Source organism: Podarcis bocagei, assembly GCF_964188305.1.
Source record: "Podarcis bocagei genome assembly, chromosome: 1".
Taxonomy (NCBI): Eukaryota; Metazoa; Chordata; class Lepidosauria; order Squamata; family Lacertidae; genus Podarcis; species Podarcis bocagei.
The window spans coordinates 46,531,858-46,544,143 of record NC_138125.1 but is presented as its reverse complement, the minus strand read 5'-3'; the positions used below and the strand labels follow the sequence as shown (position 1 = coordinate 46,544,143).

Below are 12,286 nucleotides of genomic sequence, written 5' to 3'. Positions count from 1 at the left end.
GAGTTCTCTAGAATGTCACACTAACCCCCATGCACTACAGAAGCACTTCCATGCAGGAGCTAGATTCCAGCGCTGGTCTCACCTCCATTGCGGCTTTGGTAGCAATCTCCACCAGAGTTTCTGAGGAATTCAGCCAGAAGATCCCAGCGGTTCTGCTGGGTTTGTGAGCCAAGAGCAAGGGCACTGCACCATAAATGCCCATTTTGCTGTGAACTTTGTATCCGAAGACATCCAGGTTATACAGCCGGTAGACATCACCATCGCTGGAACAGACAGACAAGATGTTTGCACAGAGCACTTTGCTGATGCTGGAGGTAGACGCTACTTCTGTTTTTGTCCAATGCAAGAGACCGATGGCTATAGATTTAATACTTGCTAACGGCACCAGCGGAAGCAGCTGTCCATAGAAATGGTTTATTATGCTGTAACTGGAGTGCATTACACTGTACTTGATGGGGGATGGGGCTCTTCCAAGGCGCTGGGATGCAGAAGGTGATGCTGCTCTTCCCTGTGAGCACAAGCTACGCTGCTGGGGAACAACATTCCCAGAGGACGCCCCTGAACGTCCACATTTGCTTCCCAAGGTGACGTAGTAAGGGACCTTTAAAGGGAACAAGAGCACTTTCCCCAAACCCTGATTCTGAACAAGCAAGTAAGGGAGCAATCACTGCAGCCCCAGAGGAGAACAAGACAGCTGAGGTGCCACTAAATCATCAAATCCTATGAAGAGGGGAAGGCAAAAAGAGAGGGGTTTTTTTTTTTTGGGGGGGGGGGTTGCCAGAAAAGAGAGAGATGGGATAGCAGACAGGCAGCAAAGCCATGCTGAAAACTCCACCCACTTTTGGCACTAAATCCCAAAGGACTTTTCTTGTGAATCAACTAGCCTTCAATACTAATAATAAAGAAATATACAGGATTGTACCATAGTCTTCAGCTCACTGTTACTTCAGAGGTGAATACTGTATTGTTTAAACTCTGCATATTCTACAATGACAATTAGAACTGGGATTTGAATAAATACAGACTGTAATCTCGGTCGCTCTTTTTTTATAGTTGTCTGAATGCAATTCTGGCTCCCAGTGAGATCACTGCTGCTCCAGTTTAAGGCTGTCAGCCCCTCTCTAATCATGTTTGCTCAGAGGTGAGTTCAGCGAAATCCAATTCGTAATAAATATGCTTAGGACTGCAACCCACTGATCTCTCCTGGTCTAGGTATCCCTAGACACCTCTGTACCTATTATTAGCTTATTTGCATACTATCAACCTAGCAGAGCACAAAACACCACAGCAATCCTGAAAGGAACAATAGAGCAAGGTGTGAAAACAGGTGTGGGATGAGGCACCAAATAAAACTGTCCCCAGAACTGGTTTTTTTTCTTTTTTATTTTCCTAGATGAGGTATTTGGCAAAAGATGTATTTGCTTAGGGTGGAGCTCTCAGGGAAGAAAAGAATTAATCAAACAAAGGAAAGGTCAAGTTCAACTTGCCCCGCTTTCACTCTGCATTCTCAGGCATCTTTGCTGAGATATGAATGCCATGTGCAAGGATCTACTGATGAGGCTTTACAGGGGAGGAGGGCTCCTCCGTTGACGTCCCTTTCCATCATTTACCTGCGCATTAGTACTCTTCCACTGCCACTGCCTGAGCTGATGCAGTAACACAGAAGTTTAGGTAAGTTCTAACAACACCACTGGGGCAACCCAGTCAGATGGGCAGCATATAAATAATAAAATTGTTAGTGTTGTTGCTGTTGTTGTTACTACTTGAAAAGGTCAGTAACAAATTGCTAATACAGTCATACCTTGATTCTCGAACAGATGCGTTCCGGGAGTCTGTTCGACTCCCGGAACCATTTGAAAACAAAGGCAAGGCTTCACATTGGCTGCAGGAGCGTCCTGCAGCCAATCGGAAGCCACACCGGATGTTCGGCTTCCGAAATTCCTTCAAAAACCGGAACACTCACTTCCGGGTTTTAATCATTCAAGAGGCAATTTGTTTGGGAGCCAAGGCATTTGAGACCCAAGGTACGACTGTACACAAAGCTGTTTCTTTAGCGGATGCAGCTACTGTGAGTAAAAAGTAGCATTTTTTACATTTATAGCCTACCCATTAGCCACATCCTCTTCTCTGTTTTTTGAAAAAACAAGAACCAAAACCAAACAAAAACTCCAGGATGTCTGAGAACGACCTGGGAAAGGGGAAGCTGTGTGAAGAAAAATGGAACTGATGCTGTTGAGGACTAGGAAGCTGCCTGAGATGAGGGCCTGGGAGGCAAGAAAATTAGGGTGCAGAAGAAGCACGGCATAAGAAAGCAATGGGCACTGTAGCAGAGATTTGATTGGTGGAGGTGGCAGAGGGGGAAAAAGGTGTCCTCAAACTCCATCTTGAGGAAAGCCTCATATAGGGCTTAAGGAGAAAAAAAGTGCTCCATGCCGTGAGTTGGAAGGTCTAGAGGCAGAGGCTGCTTCCAGATGGGTGTTTACTGTGAGGCAGGTGCTCCTCATGCAAGCCAATTTTACCGGGCATCTATGCAACACCAAAATGCCATTCTGCATGCCCCGTCCCGCTGCCACTTGCTGCCAATGACCCACTTGCAACATCTGTATGACCCATTCACAGGATCAAGCCCCCAGCAGGAAGCACCCTGGATGGCTAAAGAAAAAGAACAGAGCAGGCAGTGGCAAGAGAATCAGAGGCCTGAAGTTTGAAGGAGGCAGCAGAACTCTTAAGGGAAAGAGGAGGGAGAAAACTGAGAAAAGGAGAGAGTAAGATACAGTACATTTATTTCTTTATTCAATACATTAAAATACCGCTTAATTACTCACATTTCTAAGCAGCATACATAAAACCAATGCACGGAAAATGGAAGAAGAATGGTTTAATTGTGCGCCTGAAGTTCAACAAGGAGGGTAATCTCAGTTTGGGAGAGAATTCCAGAGACTTGGGCAAAGCTGCCCTTTGTCAGCGTCTTATGCATACATAGTTAAATTACCTGGTGTTTTTAAGGAGAAGTGTCTCTGCATGCTGAGGTATTCCATAGGCATGTTCAAATCCATGTAAAGAAAAATCTAAGCCTATACTGCTGGGACCTGTAAGAAGAATCATAGAACTGTAGAATCAGAAGGGACGCAAAGGGATGCAAATATCCCAACCCACTGCAGTTCAGGAATCACAGCTCAATAATCCCTGACAAATGGCATAAGAAAGAGTATGAAGTCAGAAAACCACTCTGGAAACACATGCCACATAAAATTGTCAGGAACTGCCCTCTGCTGAGGTTCTTTGTCACCTACTCTATATTTATGCACACTTAGTGGCTTACATCCTGATGGTGCTAAAACTGGATTTACTCAAAAATCACAGAGGTATACAAGACCAATGCGTTTAGCACATATGTGCTCACCATTTCCAGCCCCTGCAGCTAAATGTACACAATCTGAACCACAGCGTATAACAAGCAGAGGAGATGTTAGCTATGGAAAAATGACTACAGAACAAACAGTGCCAGGTTATTTTTGCAAGTGATCCAGTCGACATATGACACACGAATACATATATTACAGATATTACAAGCAAAATTGAAAGACACTATACTTACCATTAGCTTTGATGTCTGAAAATTTGCCAAATTTTTCTTCCCAGAGACCCAAGTCATCTTGATTTTCCTGCTTGGATAAAAATTATCCAAATCTAAGCTATAGGGCAATTGTATTCATGTCAGCTCTAAGATCCATGGATTTCAGTGGGGCTTACTCCCACAAGAGAGTGTTTAGGGTTGCAGTTTTACTGACTCTGGCCAACTGCCAACTAAGGCCACAGTCCTAATTCCACCACCCTGGAAGAAAGCCTATTGAATTCATTAGCAATGCTAAACTAACTATTCCCAGTTAGAAGGACTGTTTTGTCTTTTGGAGAATCCATAAGGCAAAACTCTACAAATAAAAGCTTAGTTTACCTTAGAGGAATTAGCTGATCCTTCTTTCTCTTCTTGTGATGTAGATTTCCTAATTAACGCCCCCCCCCAAAAAAAAGAGTGATCAGTTTTTATATGTATATATAGACTTGCCTACAAATATGTACTAGTAAGAGTTTTAGGACTGCATCCCAAGATAATTTAGCTCCAGTTGGATTGCGGAGACAGTGACATATCATACCTGCTTTGCAGGGCTGGCTGGAGGTGCTCAAAATACAGCAGGCCATTTGAGTTTGTACTCCATACAATCTCACCCTTGCAAACAAACTGTATCTGAAAAGGATTTGCAGTGATGTGAAGTTGCTGGTCTTCATTGTCACAAGCCAACACAAGTTTGTCTCCATCTTTCTGCAATACTGTTAGACTGGAAAATGGGAAAATAGCAGTCACAGATAAAACCTTTGAAAGCTTGCTCCCAAATGCAAACAGCTGCAAATTAAGAAACTGATAATTCTAGTTGAACAAAAAACATCAACTTCTAATTTCATTCCCAGGTCATAAACGACTTTTTCACACTTAAATGCATTTCTGGCCATATAGATCTACACATTATATGCAAGAGTGAGTGGAGCAACAACCCACCCTTGGATTTTGAGGTAACTCAAGTTATGATGTCACTGAAAATATAGCACAATCTTATACATGTCTACTCAGAAATAAACCCCACGGATTACAGCCCAAATCACATACATGTGTCCTCAGATTCCATCTTATTTAGCAAATTCTGCTTCATCACTTACCTGAGGCAGACAGGTTCTTTAACGAGAACATCAGGGACTTCATATCTTGGTTTGAATGGCTCTTTCTCATTAATTTTAAGCCTGAAAATATTACCCTCTATTTCAGAAATTTCTACTAAAAGAGGTTCCTGGGGATAAGTAGAAAAAGAGTAACAATTAGGATATTCATGCAGCTGACGAATCACATTGATTCATTTATCTACAGTTACCATAATAGGGGGGAAAGCCATGGTGGAAAGAGTTTCTCCTGGTATGTTTTGGGTCACTAGAAATAAAAGCATTTAATCCCCTCTTGCATGCATCTGTTTGCACAGCAGCAAAGATAAAGCATATAAAAATGGAAGTCCAAACCAACCACAGACTTTTGAAGAATATTTTAATGTTTACATTGTTTTTAATTCATTCTATATTTGCTTTAGTATCTTATTTGTGGGTTGTTTTGAGTATGTGATGGCAAAGCAGGGTAGAAAATAGTTATTAATAATTCTCACACTTTAGCATTATTGCTTTTGAGTAAGAAATAGATGACTGATCTGAGATAACTGATTAATTGTATACTTGTCAAGAAGCTGGGAGATCATGTGCATCACTGATGTTGCTTAATCGTAGTTACCGGTAGATTAAGCCAGAGTTTGCAAACTAATGTCTAACCATAGTTAGACTGCTTCAAAGCTATCCACAGGTAGCATTTACCCTGTTGAAGGTAGTACTGTAATATGGTTAGTTCCAAAAAGGATGGAGAGAGGAGCATTAATGTGCCAGAGAGAGAGAAGGAGCAGTTAAACCCACAGGATGATCCCAATCCCATAACCATGTTTAGGAAGGTTGCATCTGTACCAGGTCCTGTTCTTTAAAATAATAATTATAATAATAATGTTAAGAGTATTTGGACTTGATCCATTTGAAAAACACAATCTTGATGCCTTACCTCAACTGACGTTTTTTTACAGCAGCACCACTGTGGGTTAATGTGCTGAAAAGGAAATGTTAATATAGGGGATGCATCAAAATTGCTATCGGTGGAATCCAATTGGTGACGCTCCAATACAGTGGAAGCATCTGCTCTTGGAATAGGAGGGAAAACATTTACTGTCCCCACTGCAGCTAAGCTCCAATGAGTTGCGGGACTCACCAAGTCAGGGTGGTGAGTGCCATGGGAGACTGCAGAAGCGAAGGGAATCTTCAAAAATGGCCCCACCTCCTTTTCGGTAAGCAGAATTTAAAGTAGTGATAAAGAGTGCAAGCATTTCTGTTTGCCTGATGGAACCATCCCTCCTCTCTTCCTCCCATGTGTTATTCTGGGGCTTCTTCTGCCCCACCAGCTGATCTGGGTGGTACATGGGAGGAGGGGAAGGGGAGAGGCCCCACTGAGATAATGGGACTTGCGCAGGCCCCCGCTGGCACAACTATTTAGTTGAATCCAGCCCAAGGGTACCAACTGGGCCCCACCCTGTGTCTTTTATTTCAATTATTTGTGGTTTATAGGGTTTTTTTAATCAATGTTTTAACATTTTAAACTATTTTTTTATCAATTTCAGTAACAAACTTTGGAAAGCTAGGAGACAAATTGGTTTAACAAATAAACGAACCCACTTCTTAAGAGGATCTCAGAGTAAAATTAAGTAGCTGTGGAAGTAAAGCTTTAACTTCTCACTTGCACAAGAGATCGGTAGTTCCCTGGGCATGCAAGAATCTCAAAACTGAGTAAATATTACCTGAGATATCATCATAGGCGCCGACTCCATGGGGCTTGAGGGGGCTCGAGCCCCCTCAAAAAATTTTTTTGGGGGGCTCAGCCCCCCCAATAATCTCGAGCGGGCGCCCTTCCAGCAGAGCGCCGCCGCCGTCCCCCGCCTCCTCCCCACCTGCTCCTTCGCCAGCCAGCCTGAGATATCCGGGTTGGCGCGGACAGCTAATGGCGGATTCCCTCCGAGCTCCGGAGGGAATCGGCTCCGCTGGGGACGGGTCCGGCCGCGACGGCGACGCGGGGACCCTCAAAAACCTCAGGCGCGGATGCCTGAGGACCTGGTGACTCGGTGGGCACCTTAAGCGCCCTCCCCGATTCACGAAGAGCCTTTTTAAAGGCTACGGAGAGGATACGGAGAGTGGCTACGGAGAGGATACGGAGAGTGGCATGGTGCTGAGAGTAAACCGCTACCCCGGCGGAGCGAAGCCGTGTGCCATGGCTGAAAAGCGCTGACTTGCTTCCTTGAAAATTTGGACTGAAAGAATTACCTGTGAGTAAGACGGATTGGGACTTTAAAATTTTTTTCCCTGAATTGGAGACGACCGGGGGGTGTGCTAAAAGGAAGTCCGCACCCCCCCCCTGCAGACGATTCAAGCAACGACATAAGAGCTAAGCTGGAGAGCCTACCCTTGGTGGGGTGAGTTAAAAAGGACACTAACTTTCAAGATTTAGTTAAAGGAAATTTTGTGCTGGAGAGTGGAGTTTTGGAGACCCTCTTTATGTTTTGAACAACCCCCCCCCCTCCCGGGCTCGGGAACGTCCTGCCTTTGTGCCTGTGTAAGAGCTGCGGAGTTTGACAGCTGTCAAAGCTGTCAAACGGGCAGTTTAAAGCGGAAAAATCACTATTTAAGATCCCTCTGGAATAAGACGAGTTATAATTGAGTTAAAATTGTTGGAAACAAAGTAACAATAACAAGCTAAAGGACTGTTGGAGAAAAGACTAATAAGTAACCAGATTCCCTCTAGGGGGAATTCTGTGAAACTACAATGGATACAATGGCTGTGGATGGAAAGTTACTAGTGGAAATCGAAAGGATGTTTCAATTGGTGGGAACCTTACAAGAGCAGAGCTTAGCCATGAATAAACAACTTAACATTATGACCTTGGGAACAGGCAACTCTGCTGTTTGTACTGAGGACCTGAATGAGAAAGAATCCACAGCTGAATGGGAAACAATGTCTACAGAGGTGGAAGAGACTAAACAAGAAAAAGAGAAAGTAACCTTGGGAAGCAACAACCAAAAGCTGACATCTGTGGAACACAAGCAAGGAGACTCTGGGAACACATCTACCACAAGTCTGCGAAAGATGCAGAAGAAGAAGGAGGAGGTTCTGGGACAATATGTACAGGAACTTAAAATAAAGAAATATGATTGGGGCCTCCATTTGGACTTTGACTTTGAGGATACAGGCTTTGTGGAAACACTCCAGCAGTTGCTTTCAAATCTCCTTGTGGGAAGAGAATATGTTTTGATGGTGAAAGATCCTTTTCCAGACTCGACGATTGACATAAAGGACTACCAACGAGACCGGCGGAGAGGGACTGAAAGGGACTTGAAAGCCTCGGACGTGAGGAACCCAGGCTGAGAATCTTGACTTTGGATTTTTATTGGGAAGGGACAAAAACCGGGGATGGGAGGGAGGGAAGAGGAGAGTCCAACTTAGGAAAATCAAATTTTTTTATTAGAAAAGAGGCAACAAAATGAATAAGATGGTTAAGAGGAGAAATACCAACTTGCTGATATAATCTTGGGAATTGGGATGCATGAGGGGGGGTGGGGGGAAGTCAGGGAACAAGGTTATGAGAAGAGGATCTGCTGAATTTATACATGTTTGTGTCTTGTGTTATTGTTCGTATTGTCTTTATAAAAGCGGAAAACCCAATAAAAATTAAAAAAAAAGGAAGTAAAGCTTTAACTTCTCACTTGCACAAGAGATCGGTAGTTCCCTGGGCATGCAAGAATCTCAAAACTGAGTAAATATTACCTGAGATATCATCATAGGCGCCGACTCCATGGGGCTTGAGGGGGCTCGAGCCCCCTCAAAAATTTTTTGGGGGGGGCTCAGCCCCCCCAATAATCTCGGGCGGGCGCCCTTCCAGCAGAGCGCCGCCGCCGTCCCCCGCCTCCTCCCCACCTGCTCCTTCGCCAGCCAGCCAGCCGCGCGCCCTAATCGGAGAGCCCCGGCCGGAAATCCCGCGAGAACAGGGGAATCCCGACTGGCCACACCTCCCAGCCAGCCAATCGGCTGGCTGGGGGGCGTGGCTTGCCCTATTTAGGGCCGGAGCCACTTTATTTGCATATTCATGAGCTTATTTATTATTCATGAGCTTTCCTGGGCCCCCCCAATATTTTTTCTAAGTCCGCGTCCCTGGATATCATCAGTAAATATCTGAGTAAACATTATCTAAGAAAATGAATATTACCTGGGTAAATATTATCAGTACAATATTACATAAGCAATAATCTATTGTAAAGTGTTCATTTTTTTTCTTTATCAGTGACATTCAGACTGTATGCCAACCTTGCATTCTTCACTGACTATTTGGAATTTGACACGGCTGTGGGATAATTCCACTGTATCCAGCAATGCTCGGTATAAGGACTTCCCAGGACATAAACGTTTCTGACGCCTAAAGGATAAAGAAGAGAGCACAATCAAATTACTTATTTAATGATCCAGGGTGCAATTCTGCTCACTATTAGGCTACTTAAACCGCATTGATTCCAAAACGGCTTAAACAGTATTGCTGCCCAGATTTACATGTTTTCAGAGCTTCATGAACTAGTAACAGTGGGAATCAACTATCTACTTAGGGTTTTCCATATATATGTTAATATATATCATCCTAACCTGAAAACTGAAAATGCTATTCAATTCTCTGGTACAGCTTTCCGCAGCAAAGCACATCTCACTATTTACAAAACCAACTCTATTCGTGATTTTTAAAAATACTTAGCGGTGTGACCATTGCATGCAGTATTTTCTCCATTATGATATGCTGGAAATCTTTTAAGAAGTTTTGATGCCAACAAACAGTACTGTTTTACTGGTGCAATGTCCTGGAACTCTGGAAAGAATATAATGTTATGCACTTCTGGTACAGTGGTACCTCGGGTTACAGACGCTTCAGGTTACAGACTCCACCAATCCAGAAATAGTACCTCGGGTTAAGAACTCTGCTTCAGGATGAGAACAGAAATTGTGCGGTGGCAGTGGGAGGCCCCATTAGCTAAAGTGGTACCTCAGGTTAAGAACAGTTTCAGGTTAAGAACGGACCTCCAGAACGAATTAAGTTCTTAACCTGAGGTACCACTGTAGTTCTGTTAGCGCAAGCATTTCTGCTTCCCAGATGATGAAATAATCCCATTTCTTCACCCCTGTACAGATTTGGGGGTAGTGCGAGGGTGTATGGGGGCAGGGAGAATGGGAGGGAAGGTGATATTAAGCTAGCTGGAGCCCTTCCCTGGCTTTTCCTAGAGCACCAGGATAACTGAATCTAGCCCTCTGTTTTCATAGTGCTATGGTTTGCAATGTGGTGTTAGCACAGTAGTCATGTGCCTTTAAGAGTGATAAACACTCACATTCCTTACCTGTAGAAGGCAATTTGATTGCATGTCTTAAAATTGCTTTTGCTCACAGCCTCCTCTTCGACACTAGAAAAAAAAATTAATGCAGTATAATTTAAGGTGATACTGAGAAAATGAATAAGCATCCCTCTCATGGTGACCATGTTAGCATAAACTCAGGGTGCATGGTAGCATAAACTCAGATGGTTGATGTTTTTCTGGGTGGAATTCAATTCCATACCAGCAACTTCAGGTTGTGCAATTAAAGTGAAGTTGGCACTGCAGTGCAACAACAAGAACAACAAAAAGACTTTTTGTGCTTAGGCAAGTGCTGGGAAAAGCCATTGGAAAGTCTGGGGTAGCAATGGCTTGATCTAACCTTTGCACAAAATATCCAAATGAATGCATACTGAACAGCTGACAATGTATAATCTTCCTGCAAACTTTGTGTGGACAAATCAGGATAAATCGATAAATCATAATAAACAGGTCATCTAGAAGCGACCTCAGATTGTCCATTATAAAGGGTGTGCTGTGCAAAAGTAGCCTCTAGTCACTGTTTTCTAGTTACTATGTTATATAAATGGAGCCTGCTAGCAATATTTTGGTATAAGAAACTGTTGCTTTTCTTTTCTGTGACACTGGAATCACTTGTTATCAGGCAGTTATTAAATATGAGCTTCTAGCTGTTTCTTTCACTTATTCTTAATTTTTCATTTACTTGTGTAAATACTCTCTTACAATTATAACCAGTACTTTTTTTTTCTAAAGAAATGTTTAGGGGTACTCTCATTTTCCTACTCATATTGAAATACTGCCTCTCAATGATGCCCAACTTAAATTCACAAAATGTTTAGGGGTACGTGTACCCTTAGAAAAAAAGCACTGATTACAGTATAACACTTCATTATCTATCGCTGCATGTTACCACTCACATGTTACCAGCTGTATCTACGTCAGAAAACAAGTTAACTTAAAGGTGGGTTAAGAGCAAATTTTTCTCTTTAGAAGCATGCACTATGATTTCAACTTAGGTTTCCTAAACAACTACTACAGAATCATATGGCATTTTACCTTACTTCTTCCTGGCTACTTGATGCCATGATATCCCACTCCCGGAGCTATTTTTGAATAATCACTACCGTCGCTGCCGGCTAGAAGCGGAGAAAAGCCCCCAACCAATGGAGAGTTTTGGTTTCACTCTCCCACAGCATGCTGGGAAATGGAGTTTTTGTTTCTCGTAGTCCGGCCCACCGGATATCTTCGCGAAGTGGTATGGAAGGAGGATGCAAGAGGTTTGATATTTGCAGTGTCTAGACAGCTAAAATTGGCTCCCTGTCTTCTAATCAATACACTCAGCTCTTCGTGTTGCATATTAATATCTTTGTCAGTAGATACACAACTTCTTGCTGCATTTGAAGCAAGATTCTTCGAGAGTACACGTGGGGTTTTTGGATGAGATTCTTTGCATGCTTATTGGACTGACTGTGATACACTTCCAATAAAAATGGATAGGATCGCACTGTTGTGATTTAGTAGGCTTATTTAGACATATTATTTCAGAATTTAATATAGCTAATGATCACATGCCCTATATTTCATTTCACCTGCTTCTTCAGGAAAGGCAAGACACAAACATGATGTACAAAGGCAGGTGAGAGAAAGTCACTCATCTAAGCAGACCCCCCCCCATTAATCACCTGTACCCGTAAAGAGTTTATCATGAACTCTGACTCAAATGAAATTTTGCAAGGTGTCAGGTGCGAGTGGAATTAATAACTCAGGTTAATAATCATATTGTTGCGCAGCAACCCAATCTCCAAGCAGTGTGATACCCCCAGGGTCCGTGCTTCCTTTGGAGTAAGGTATAGGCAGCAGAGACTGTGGTGTCTTTCTGAAAGATGGTTTATTTACCCCTCCTCACCCTCCCACTATGTATAAGGGTCTGGTGACTTCTCTTTCAGTGTATCTAAAGAAGTGTGCATGCACACGAAAGCTCATACCAATAACTTAGTTGGTCTCTAAGGTGCTACTGGAAGGATTTAAAAAAAATTATTTACATGTGTATATATATATATCTCAGCCTGAACCAACGATGGAGGAGTTTGACACATTAACATCCCAAGAAGACCATGCTTCCCACATAGCCCGCAGCCTATTCAAACAGAAATCAAACATTGCTTGGACTCTCTGCCTTCTCAGCTTGCTCTTTTTTCAGCTTCTACCTCACCTCACGTCCGAAGCATGACCGCGGCCA

General features: G+C 43.1%; 1 protein-coding gene across 3 annotated transcripts in view; it reads right to left on the bottom strand.

The window, feature by feature from the left end:
* GANC (glucosidase alpha, neutral C) overlaps nt 1–11,242 on the bottom strand; it is a 30,416-nt gene extending 19,174 nt beyond the window's left edge. The window contains exons 1-9 of one of the 3 annotated variants that reach the window (XM_081211671.1): nt 11,104–11,242; nt 10,054–10,116; nt 8,984–9,092; nt 4,714–4,841; nt 4,155–4,337; nt 3,956–4,004; nt 3,599–3,668; nt 2,993–3,089; nt 83–263 (exon numbers count right to left, since the gene is read on the bottom strand). In XM_081211671.1, coding sequence (XP_081067797.1) covers nt 83–263; nt 2,993–3,089; nt 3,599–3,668; nt 3,956–4,004; nt 4,155–4,337; nt 4,714–4,841; nt 8,984–9,092; nt 10,054–10,116; nt 11,104–11,132 — 909 coding nt within the window. In that variant the 5' untranslated portion in view covers nt 11,133–11,242. Of the gene's footprint in view, nt 1–82; nt 264–2,992; nt 3,090–3,598; nt 3,669–3,955; nt 4,005–4,154; nt 4,338–4,713; nt 4,842–8,983; nt 9,093–10,044; nt 10,117–11,103 lie in introns of all 3 variants that reach the window. The other 2 variants (XM_081211672.1, XM_081211673.1) reach the window with 2 other exon arrangements.
* Between the last annotated feature and the right edge of the window lie 1,044 nt (nt 11,243–12,286).